Source organism: Ursus americanus, chromosome 10 (assembly GCF_024610735.1).
Source record: "Ursus americanus isolate L20-20 chromosome 10, mUrsAme1.1.p, whole genome shotgun sequence".
Taxonomy (NCBI): domain Eukaryota; kingdom Metazoa; phylum Chordata; class Mammalia; order Carnivora; family Ursidae; genus Ursus; species Ursus americanus.
Genome location: NC_142136.1, coordinates 67,090,498 through 67,103,089, shown reverse-complemented (window position 1 = coordinate 67,103,089; position 12,592 = coordinate 67,090,498). Strand labels below are relative to the sequence as shown.

General features: G+C 40.2%; 2 protein-coding genes across 9 annotated transcripts in view; one reads left to right on the top strand and one right to left on the bottom strand.

Annotated features, from left to right (window-relative positions):
* FRY (FRY microtubule binding protein) overlaps window positions 1-12,592 on the top strand; it is a 429,617-nt gene that overhangs the window by 413,714 nt on the left and 3,311 nt on the right. For 5 of the 8 annotated variants that reach the window (XM_087865212.1, XM_087865211.1, XM_045796997.2 and 2 more), the window contains 2 exons: window positions 5,190-5,207; window positions 7,046-7,156. The exons of 1 other annotated variant lie outside the window; for it this stretch is intronic. In XM_087865212.1, the coding sequence (XP_087721338.1) occupies window positions 5,190-5,207; window positions 7,046-7,156 (129 nt within the window). The remainder of the gene's footprint in view (window positions 1-5,189; window positions 5,208-7,045; window positions 7,157-12,592) is intronic. 2 more of the 8 variants (XM_087865206.1, XM_045797003.2) reach the window with 1 other exon arrangement.
* The window catches only part of ZAR1L (zygote arrest 1 like), a 49,826-nt gene continuing 38,873 nt past the window's right edge, over window positions 1,640-12,592 (bottom strand). The window contains exon 4 of the mRNA XM_045797007.2: window positions 1,640-2,303. Coding sequence (XP_045652963.1) covers window positions 2,250-2,303 — 54 coding nt within the window. The 3' untranslated portion in view covers window positions 1,640-2,249. The remainder of the gene's footprint in view (window positions 2,304-12,592) is intronic.

Genomic DNA, 12,592 nt, shown 5'->3' with positions numbered 1-12,592 from the left:
CCTTTGTATGTGACAATTCTAAGGTTGAAGCTGGTCTGGAAGGCAAATTGTATACCCGCTACCAGAGAGGGCGCTCTCCCACTGAGTCAGGCAAGGCTGGGTGGTTTGTTTAAATCTTCGGGATACTTTGTTAAATTCTCTGTAGACCCTGGAAGTAGTTTGACCACTGGGCATGCAGTTCAAACTGCACATTCTCTAATCCCACCCACCTCACCTAAACTGCTGAATGTGAGGTCTGGCTAGGCACAGTGGGGAAAGTAGAAACGAGGAAGACTGCGTTGCCATTGCAGAGAACACTCAATCGGGGCCAAAAACGGACTATAAGGGCAAATGTGGGGGAAATCTTTACACGCTACTAAAGGTGGGCCTTGAGAGTGGATGATGGTGTCACTCCATTGAAACAATCTTACGTCCAGAGTTGACAGAGATATTATTTTGCTAATTAGAGCTACTGTTTGGCTTCTGTCCGAAGGCAAAATCCAACAACTGTTTGACCTCAGAGCACAGCTTACCCTCAAGTGATTCTCTCCACTCTTTTGTTTAGTCAGGTTCCCTGTCTTCTGGAACAGTGTGAAGTTGCCAGTTATTCTGAGCATGGAGGCAAGTGGAATGGGGATGGGAAGTGACCTTATGACTCAGAATCTCTGTCTGAATGCAGATTGTGGAGTAAACATGCCAATGATTATTACAGGAGTGTTTCTGTTTCAGAGAAGTGTGTACTTTAGGAAAGGATTAGAACTTGGCTTACTGGGGGCGCCTGGGTAGCGCAGTCGTTAAAAGCGTCTGCCTCCGGCTCAGGGCGTGATCCTGGCGTGCCGGGATCGAGTCCCACGTCAGGCTCCTCCGCTGGGAGCCTGCTTCTTCCTCTCCTGCTCCCCCTGCTGTGTTCCCTCTCTCGCTGGCTGTCTCTCTGTCACATAAATAAATAAAATCTTAAAAAAAAAAAAAAAAAGAACTTGGCTTACTGAACTTAGCAAAGTAAATTCTTGAGCTCTTAGAGAGATCAGTCTGCCAGAGATGGAGACGGTGTACACGCAGGCATATGGAATCTTCCCATCCCCAAACCCTACCCAGCCCCATCTGGTCTTTGCCACAAGCTGATTTCTGGTCATTCCAAACAGGTGGCGTGAGTGAGAAGTCACTGCCGAATGGTTTGTAGAAGGGAATATAATTCCTTGATGGGTGTTGAATATTTATTTTCTAATTTCTCTTGTATTCTTAACATGAGGTTGCAGGCATCAAAATAATGTGGGAAGGTTACACTGGTAACCTGTACACTTGTAACCCAATTCACAGCCGTGTTTTATTAACCTGCCTGATTTAAAAATTAAAATCGCCCACACATACACATACACTCACAACAGATCGCTGTCTCTGAAAAAGAAGAGCCAGCAACACTGGGGCTGCCTTCTTACATGGTGGCCATGAGCTTGGGCTGCACATCAGCGGCCTGTCTGGTCCGCTGTCCGCCATTTCCCGCCACATCCCAGAACATGAGTTCCTAGCCCTGAAGGCAAGAGCCGGGTGCCAATCAATCAGCATGATGCTTGGGCTGCTGATTTTCTTATAATAGAAAAATGTGTTGCTGTACTTAAGGCCCCCAAGTGGGGAAGTGGAAAACCAGACAGGGCTGTGTGTTTCAAAAGAAATGGGCCACCCATTAGCACCCGCTTGAGAGTGAGTTACTCTTGCCTGCGCGAGAAGCATCTCTATGTATACAAGATGCAAGTGCCTGTCTGCTGGACCTGCTCACTCGGGCATCTGTTAGTGGAGAATTCTCAGTGCATGTACAAAACAAATGGTTTCTCTACCAAAAAAAAAAAAAGCGTCTCTAATACTTGGGAAGTATTTTTGAGGGAAGACTTATTTTAAAAGACAGGCATGATTAGTGGATGATTTAGGCTTCCGGGTGATTATAATAGCCATTCTCCCAGAATAACGCCTGGTGTACGCTGAGAAGAACGTAAGACGAGGAGTATGATTGGCATGTGTCCCATGAGAGCAGTTTCACTGATTGGCAGACCCTGCTTTCCCCAAGTTTTCTCAGCCTGAGCCAGAGGAGGGACAAATCTCTTCGTGACCTAAACCAGCACTTCTAAGTAAGAATCTGGGTGTCCACTGACCTTTCCATGTCCTGTGGAATTCATGTGGAGTGGCTCCCGCTGGGTCATTGGAGTTAACAGAAACGTGGGGCGGGGAGAGGCAGCCCAGCTCCGGCTGCTCCGGATGGCAGCACGAGCCTGAGCTCTTCAACGACGAATCCGGCTCACCTCCCAGGTCCTGCAGAGCTGGCCCTGGCACAGCTGGAAATGTTCCCATTTCACCCGTGAGAAGTGATGTTAGTGGGCACAGCCCCAATTCAACAGGTATTTCTGAGCACTCCCCAAACATGTGGCTCTTCAGAGTCAAGGACAATCATTTACATTTAGCCCAACTACATTTCATCATATATTCAAATCGTCATTCCAATTACTAGGGTCTTTTTGGACACTAAGCCTCCCAGTTCCGTGCTTCCTAGCCCCGCATAATGTATGCACGAGAAGGCTGCAACCTCTGTTCTTACACAAACTGAAGGAGACAAGTTGCAGTTTCTGCAGTTAAACTCTAACCCTTTAAACATCACCCTTCAGATGGAACCAGTTACTCTTATATAAGGAATCCTCTTCCCTGCGTTGGCTGAAAAGATGTGTCTGCTGAACTTAAAGTTTTCTTAAAAGTAGTAAATACCTCGGGCTGTGTAATCTGTATCATAGGCTTAAAGGTATTTGTCATTCAAAGCTTTGAAAGATATCCATGGCCAAGGTCCAAAAAACTACTCAGCACACATAATACGACAGTCATCAGGGAGCCAGCGCCAAGTGATTTTAGCGACAGGCGAGCGCATGCTGCTTATGCCTCCTTAGCAGACCAGATGCATCTCTATCCTGGAGTCAGGAAGCTGCGACCTTAGGCTAGCTCGTCTACATTTTATCCCACTTAGTGCAAGCCAGTGGCTTTCAGAGATTAACTATGATGAAAATAATAGCTGTTACAGCACACGATGGCTCATCTTCTGTCATGGTGAACGTCTCTCAGATCGTTACCGGACTGGCTCATGTCGTAAGCATAGAACTCACTTCAGAGCAGAATACAGAGAAACAGGAATGGCTATGCTACTGTTAACGAACAAAAATTAGATTATTCTGGGCTTTTAAATCACCCTGTCTGTGATCAGTTTTTAACATCTTGGTTTCTTGATTTTTTTTTCTTGTTTTGAGAAAATATACCTCTAAATCCAATTTATGGATCAAGTTATATGAGGCGTGCAGGAACAGGGCTTGAAGAAGAAACTCCTTCTGACCAAATAAAACAGTGCCATTCCCATAACATTTTCCAAAGAATCTTAAGTCACCAAAACATAAACACGTTCATAAAGACTTATGAAGGGATTATTCTGAAAACCTGGATACAGGAAAACATTAGCACAGGAGGGATAAAAGGTTTCAACATTTTCCATAAAATCACCCCCTAGAAAGGCATTTTTCACTATCTTCTTGGGAGCTCGAAAGGCAAACGAGGCCCCAGCCTGTGGCCTGGGAAAGGATTCTGAGATAATAAAAAGTGAGGCGGCTTGCACCAACCTACCTAAAAAGGAGCATTTAAGAAGGGTATTGAGAACTGGTGTGCCGGGTTGGCCCTCCCCCAAGAAATACAGTTTTGTGCCTTGAGAGCTGAGTGGGAGGAATTCATGGACAATGAAATTCCTCGGCACCAAGCTGGAGTCACAGAGTCTCATTTGCCTTTATTGAACAGAGGGCCTTCCGCTTTAACTGATTTGATGATCTTCTTGGATTACAACCTTGTTTTGGAAAACAGTAGAAAGATAGCGGTCTTTTCAGTACTTAAGGTTTGGTTATAAAAACATCTAGGCATAAAGTTTTCTTGAAAATACCTCAGGCTGTGTAATCTGCATCACAGGCTTCAATGTATTTATCTTTCAAAGCTTAAAGATAATCATGGCCAAGGTCCAAAAAACTATTCAATAAACATAATACAGTAGTCATCAGTGTGCCCAACTCTTAGGATATTGGTAAGAGGTGAGGCAGGAAGAGACTCTCGGGGGGCGGGGGGGTTGGCAGTGGTGGGGCTTTATGTTTGAAGATACTAATAAATAATTTGATAGTTTCGTGTGTAGTGTACCTTATATTAAGTATAATACATTAAACTGATAATAACCAAGAGATTTTTTTTTTTTTTTAGAAAGAGCTTTAAAATAAGTGGTTTTTCCTATCAAGGAATAGAAACTAACTTAGATATGTTTTTAAATATTTTGAAAATCCAGAACCAGATATGTTGATCTATAATTAGGAATGGCCAAATTGATTTTAACATTTTGTCAGACTCGGATCATCTTTCCAACACATCCACACTTTCCTTAAAGCCAAGTCTGTGGTTATGATACGATGACATCAAAAAATGGAAGCCAGAATTGAACATGGCTCAGTTACAAATTTATATTATTCTAAACTACCCAGCAGTTCTAGATTACTTTTAGAAGTTGAAAACAAAATTATTACAAATGAAATACAAGAAAATTACTTGTCATATCTCACACTTGTTTGGGACTATACAGATTAGGTTTAGTACTTTGAAATGACTATATTTCGCAGTCCTATAAAATATTCTTAACAATCTAACTCTAAAGCAAATGCCACTTAGATTGTTAATTATATTCTATGTTAATTAGTCATAGTTTAGCAAATAGGATTGAAGACTCTGCCTTAACTAACAGGTAGCAATAGTATAATTTGTCTGGGCTACAGTTCTTTCTAGATCATTCAGTTGGTCTCCTCAGTTTTACTCCGTTCACATATTATTCACAGTTAAACACTAAAAGCTTCAAGCAATAAAAATTTTGACTTCTGGTCTCCAAGACTGACAAAACCTAAACCAATTAATCAGAGTCTCTAAACGATTACCAATTATATTTTTCAGTGACATGTTTCCCATTCAAGCTTCTTTTTAACTGGACCGCTGTGCATGTTGAATGGGTACAAGACGTGCAACCATTTATCGAGTTTGGGCAAGCAATGCTAATACTGCTGACGGTTCTGCTCTTGGAAGAGGGCCATGCTTTCCGTTGCATGCATTACACTGACCCTGTACTTTCTTTCCTTTCCTTTGTTTCCTGTGCCATGCTTGCTGTGTAGCAAATGGAATCTCTTGCAGTAAGTTAACTTTCTTTCATACTCTTTGTCCATTTTAGGCATGGACCCATAACAAATCTTATTTTTACTGTTACTATTATAGCTCTTAGCATGTTTTCCCCTTTGCGTTTCATTTTATTTTATTTGGTAGACTGAGACATGCAGTGAATTAGTAGCATTCTGGGCTGCTTCTGTCCCAAAGTAGAAACTTAAGTTGCTATGAGTTCTCATACTATCAGTGGGATATTTTGAGTAATACCCATCATTATCCAACACATAACAAAGGTCAGTTTTCATAGCTAGGTTTCACCCTAAATCTGTAAAGGTAATGTTATGTTTTTAAACAAGACTTTTTTATTTATCTGCAAGTCTCTGGCAGTTATCTTTTATAACCAGATTTTAAGAGATTTCCCTAAAGAAAGGTTTCAATGATCAAAAAAATAAAATGCTTTACTAAAACAACCAAAAATCTAGTTTGGGTTAAATAATGAGTGTAGCTACTTCTTTAAGCTTATGTTTGTTATCAACATTGAGAGATCAAATCAATCTAAATCTAAATCTAGAATTGTTATACCCCCACCCCCACCCCCAGGAGCCAGGGAAAGGACAAGAGAAAGAGAACTTCATTGAGCATAGCCTTAGCATGGACTTTGGTAACTTTTAACAATTAGGATCAAAATTCTATTAACACTATTAATAGGATATTCTTCCTAAAGCCTAATTTAAATGCTTGCAATTTCTCTCCCTAAACTGATTTGGGAGAAAAATTTTAAGGGACCTCAGAAGCTCTCAATTCTAAGCTGAGTTCTTTATAGTCCATTAGCAAAAGAAAGGCCCTATTTATCCTTACTTAACCGCATTTGAAAACTGAACAGTGACACGTTTCATTGACGCCACATATTTAACCCACTTTTCTGGTGACTGCTGAGCCATGAAATTCTATCTCGTGAAGGCTGCTCCTTTCCTTCCACGGAATTCCCATCCACCACCTAGGAGCTAACTCATTCTTAAACAGGCAACGTGCAGAGCCCATTACAAGCAGATACAGCTCAAAGAGTAGTATGATCACTGGTGCTGGAATTACTCAAGATTTATTTTTCCCTCATAGGATACGTAAGCCGTATAATGAAAACATTTTAAATTCTAGAGGTATCTATAGGGCTCAGGGGCCATTTTGTAGGACTCCTTTCCAATGTTCTTTCCATAAGAAAGTTTTGAATGTTCCCTTAATGTCTCCTTTCTGTTAGCACTGTAGCCCCTTTTTTTCTCTCTGTAATTCAACAAATATTTACTGAGCACTGAGTAGAAGCACTGTCCCTAAAACTGATACAACACCTCAGAGGATCGTACGACTGTTGTGTTTACACAGACTTCAAGATGAGTGCACTCTAAATGGCAGCCAGAATCGTCACATGGAGTAACCTCCCAAATTGCCGCATTAATAAATTTGACACCTAGAATGACTTAATGCTTTGCCTTTCGAATATAGTTTTAATAATTTTTTTTGCTTTTTAAAACAATTTTACCTTATAAAAATTAAGACAACTGCAATTAAGATGACCACAGCTATGAGGTGTAGATATTTAATTGGCAAACATAATGAAAATGTGGTGATTCTCTGAGGCCCTTTATAGCTATTCCTCCTAATTAGTCATCTTCCAGAAGCTATTCTATCTTACACTGTGAAGTTCTCACTGATATTTATTGACTGGATTTTGTTGTTCTGTTTCATCTGGAATAAGAACAGCTAGTTATGTTTCCTTGATATAAAAAACAATGTTTTTCTCCACCGAGATTTCACTTGGGATACACAAATGATCTTTAATAACTGTTTCTTCCCATGCGCACTCTCTCTTTAGCAATTGGAACTGTGTCAGAGATTATATAAGCTGCACTTCCAGCTGCTGCTGCTTTTTCAGTCCTACTGTAAGCTCATCGGCCAGGTGCACGAAGTCAGCTCCATGCCAGAGGTGAGCCACACACCTCCCGACCCCAAGTCCTACCATGAAAACCATCCCTTTGTTCTCCTCCCCCATCCCATTTATAACTGTCCAAGTGATTGTATTCCCACACAACTGATTTGCTCAAACACAAGACTTAACTATGTGTTGTCTTTCCTTCTATTCTCGGTTGGCAGTGCCAGGACTAGGGTAAAGCAAGTGACTAGCCTAGGCACAAAATTTAAGGACAGCCCTGGGAGTGAGTGTCTCCCTAATGCTATACCGAGAGGCCTCACCTGGCCCGCTCTCATCCTGGCCCTGGTTCTGGACATCCTCAAGTTCCTGTGTTACGTATTTTCTTCTTCATGTTTACCTTTTCGTACTTGCCCTTACATTCAGATAAGAAGGAAATATCTACATGACATTTGATTCTCTTCAGTTGCCCCGTCCTGCTTAGCATTAGGATGCTTTAATATTTTTAAAAGTAAAGTAACAAACATACTACTTCCAAGTGAGCCAAAATTTTCCTAGAAGTGAAGAAATACTATTGCAACATAGTAAGTGAAATAACGGTACACTGGATATTATGGAATCACAAAGGGCAAGCATCTAATTCAACTGGAGATGAGGGGGTTGAAATAGGAAAGCTTGCTGGAGGAAATCAAAACACCTGAGCTGATTCTTAAAGAATGAGCTGGAGTTAGATGAAGTGAGGGCTAAAGAGAAATGTTCCATTAAGCAGCTGCAGCATGAGCATAAAGTGGTAAGAAAGAGAACTACAGGGGCGCCTGGGTGGCTCAGTTGGTTAAGTGTCTGCCTTCAGCTCAGGCCATGATCCCAGGATCAAGCCCTGTGTTGGGCTCCCTGCTCAGTGGGGAGTCTGCTTCTCTCTCTCTCTCTCTCTCAAATAAATAAATAAATATTTTTTTTAAAAAAGGAAGTACAAGCAACTTAGATTTTTAAGATTTTATTTATTTTAGAGAGAGTGTGAGAGCATGAGCGGGGGTGGGGGGGAGAAGCAGACTCCATCCTGAGCATGGGCCTTCATCCCAGAACCCTGAGATCATGACCTGAACCAAAACCAAGAGTTGGACACTTAACCAACTGAGCCACCCAGTGCCCCAAGTACAAGCAATTTAGTATTGCTAGAATATGAAATGCAAACCAAAAAGAAGTGACAGAATAATCAGGCACAAGAGACAGGTAAGGGTTAGATAATGGAAGATGCCTTGCCTGGGAATGTTTTAGTTAGATTTTTATGGCAGGGATGTGGAGGGTGGATTTGATGACCTGTAGGCTGAAGACAGGGTACTGGTCACTAGGCTGCTGAAATAGCTCAGACAAGGATGACGGTTTCAACCAGGACAGAAGGGCTAGGTATCGAGAGGGGACAGAAAATGAATGGAAGATTTAGCACAAAAGGTCAATGAAACTGACTTGTTCTTTCTTATCTTTGATATTAGCCATTCTGACTGCCATGAGGTAGTATCACATTGTGGTTTCAATTTGCATTTTCCCTGATGATGAGTGATGTTGAGCATTTTTTCATTGGACTGTTGGCCATCTGTAGATCTTCTTTGGAAAAATGTCTATTCAGATCCTCTGCCCGTTTTTTTTCATCACATTGTATGAGTCTTTACATATTTTGGAGATTAACTATAAGATACATCTTTTACAAATATCTTCTCTCATTTAATAGGTTGCTTTTTCATTTTTTAATGGTTTCCTTTGCTGTGCAAAAACTTTTTAGTTTCATGTAGTCCCATTTGTTTACTTTTGTTTTGTTTGCCCTTGCCTGAAGAGACCTATCCAAAAAAATATTGAAAAGACCAGTGCTCAAGAGTTTACTGCCTATGTTTTCTTTTAGGAGTTTTATGGTTTCAGGACTTACATGTAAATCTTTATTTTTGTACGTGGCATAAGAAAGTGGTCTAATTTTTCAAACACTATTTTGTGAAAAGATTCTTTTCTTCTCTATCATATATTTGTGCCTGTAATAATTAGTTGTGTAAGTATGGGTTTATTTGTAGGCCCTCTGTTCTGTTCCAAGCATCTGTGTGTCTTGTTCCAGTACCTACTGCTTTTATTACTATTTTAGCTTTGTAGTATAGTTTGAACTCTGGGATTGGGGTATCTCCAGCTTTGTCTTTCTCTCTCAGAATTGCTTTGGCTACTGGGGCTCTTCTGTGGTTCTCCACAAATGTTGGGATTATTTGTTCCAGTTCTATGAAAAATGCCAGTGGTATTTTGACAGGAATTGCACTGAGCTATAGATTGCTTTGGATAGTATTGACATTTTTAAAGTATTAATTCTTACAATTCGTGAAATGTATATCTTTCCATTTGTTTTTGTCCTCTTCAGTTTCTTTCGTCAATGTCCTACAGTTATCAGAGTGTAGATCTTTTATACATTTATTCCTAGGTATTCTATTCTTTTTGATGGAATTGTAAATAGGGTTGTTTCCTTACTTTCTCTTTCTGATAGTTTCCTATTAGTGTACAGAAATGTAACAGATTTCTGTATATTAATTTTGTATCCTGCAACTTCACTGAATTCATTTATTAGTTCTAACAGTTTTTTGTAGTCTTTAGAGTTTTCTATGTATAGTATCATGTCATCTGCAAAGAGTGACAGTTTAGTGTCTTCCTTACCAATATGGAAGCCTTTTCTTTCTTTCTTTCTTTCTTTCTTTCTTTTTTTTTTTTTTTTTTTTTGTCCGAATGCTGTGGCTAGGACTTCCAGTTCTACGTTGAATAAAAGTGGCAAGGCCATCCTTAGCTTGTTCCTGATGGAAAAGCTTTGAGCTTTTCCCTGTTGAGTATGATATTAGCTACAGGTATGTCATATGTGACCTCTATTATGTTGATGTGTGTTCCCTCTATACCCACTTTGTTGAGTTTAATGAATGGATGCTGAATTTTGTCAAATGCTTTTTTTTAAGCTATTGAGATTATCCTAATTTTTATCTTTCATCTTTTAATATGGCTTATCACATTGATTTGTAGATATTGAACCATCCCTGCAGCCCTGAAAAAAATCCCCTCGGTCATGGTAAATGACCCTTGTAATATATTGTTGAACTCTGTTTACTAATGTTTTGTTGACAATTTTTACATTTATATTATTCAGGAGTATTGGCCTTTAATCTTTTTTCTGTACTGTGCTTGTCTGGTTTTGATATCTGGATAATACTGGCCTTGCACAATGAGTTTAGAAGCATTCCTTCCTCTTCAATTTTTGGAATACTTGGAGAAGGATAGGTATTAGCTATTTTTTACGCATTTGGTGGAAGTCACCCATGAAGCCATCTGGTCCTGGATTTTTTGTTGGGAATTTTTGGATTACTTAATTTCATTACTAGTAATCGGTCTGTTCAGATTTTCTATTCCTGATTCAGTCTTGAAGACTTGTAGATATAATGGAGCCATCTTTCTTTTAGCTTTTTAAGTGACTGATCTACTACTATCTTTAGTATGTTTACCAGTGAAATTTTTCCTCTCATAATTTCTTCTAGTTATGGGTTCTTCCTTGCTTAAAGAAGTCTCTTTAACATTTCTTGTAAGTCTGGTTTACTGGTGATAAACTCTTTTGTCTGGGAAACTCTCTCTCTCCCTCAATTCTAAGTGATAAGCTTCCTAAGCAGGGTATTCTTGGTTGTAGACTTTTTTCCTTTCAGTACTTTGCAGGATAAAAGGGAGTGGCACGATACATTCAAAGTTTCTGCTAAGAAATCAGCTTATAGCCTTATGAGGCTTCCCTCCTGTGTAACTAATTGCTTCCCTATTGCTGCTTTTAAGATTCTCTCTTTAATTTTCGACATTTTAAGTATTATGTGATCTCCCTTGGGTTCATCCTGTGAGAGGCTCTCTACTTTCTGGACCTGGATGTCTCATTCTCCACGTTAGGGAATTTTTCTGCTATTCTGTCTATAAAGTTATCTGTCCCCTTCTCTCTCTCTCCTACTTCTGACCCCTATAAATGTTAGTAAAACTGATGTTGTCTAAAGGTCCCTTAACTTATTCTCGTTTTTTAAAATTCAGTTTTCTTTTTGCTGTTCAGCTTGGGTGCTCTCCATTTCTGGGTCTTCCAGATCACTGACCCATTCTTCTGCATCTCTAATTACTTTTAATTCCCTCCATTGTATTTGTCATTTCAGTTACTGTATTCTCCCACTCTGGTTCTTGTTTATATTTTCTCTTTGTTGAAATTCTCATAAGTTCATCTAATCAACTCTCGTGAGTTGAAATTCTCACTGAGTTCATCTATTCAGCTCTAGTGAATATGACCACTACTTTGAACTCTTAACTGTTTTGTTTAGTACTTTTTCTGAGGTTTTATCTTGTTCTTTCATTTGAAACATATTCCCCTCTTCCCTCATTTGGTCTACCTCTGTTTCAGTGTATTATGTCTTGAAAGTAGTGGCCTTTTGTGAAAGGTGTCCTGTGGAGCCCTGTAGTGCATTCCCCTGGTCACCAGATCCAGGCACTCCAGGAGTGTCCCCTGTGTGGGATGTATGTGCCTTCCTTCTGTGACTGGGCCATGACTGCTGGTGAGTCATGTTGGTGAGCAGGGCTGACCCCAGCTAGGCTGGCTGAGTCACCTGGCTGAGTCACCTGCCCCATGTGGCAGGAGGGATATCTGCCAGGGTGGGGCAAGCAGTGCTAGGAAATTAGATGGAGATGTCAGAACAGGCTACCACCAGCATCAGGCCCGCCAGACTTAAGGAGAAGAAGAAAAATGTTGGCTGCCAACACTTCTATTCCCAGAGAAAATTCCTGCCTATCTGACACATGCCCTAAAATTAGTCCATAAATCTTTTTTTCCACGTTTTAAAAAACTCTTTTATTACATATTTGCAAATAGTTTTTCTTTCCCCAGCCCAATTAAAATGTTTCTTTTCATAACCAATAAAAAAATATTTATATCTGAAAAAGAAACTAATTTTTATTTTTTTAAAGGAGTAAAGTGGCTTTATTGAAAAAAAAATGGCTTCAGTGGGGGGGAAAATGCCATGAATGACCTTAACTGTAATAATATACTAATTAATAGTATATTTTTCTTCATATATAACCCAGGTGCTTTTCATACTACTGCCTCTAATGAGTCTTGGAGTGATTGATAAAAGCAGAGTCTCCACTCTTCTGGAGCCTCACTGATTTTCAAAGCCAGATGTTCTAGGGGCTCATCTTCCCCAGGCAGATCCCCAAGACAAGGGGTGCTGATGTGGGGCTTGATCCCCTCACTCCTCAGGAAAGATCTCCGAACCTGTGATATCCCTCCTCCTTATGGATTGTCACACCCGCAGTTTGGTTCTCTGCCCCTCCTACCCTTATCGATGTGACTTTTCTTTATATCTTTCTTTAGCTGTGGAAGAATTGTTCTGCTGGTCCTAAGGTTGTTTCCAGAGGGAGCTGCATTATATGTAGTTGTAGCCTCAGTGTGTCCATGGGAGGAGGTGAGCTCTG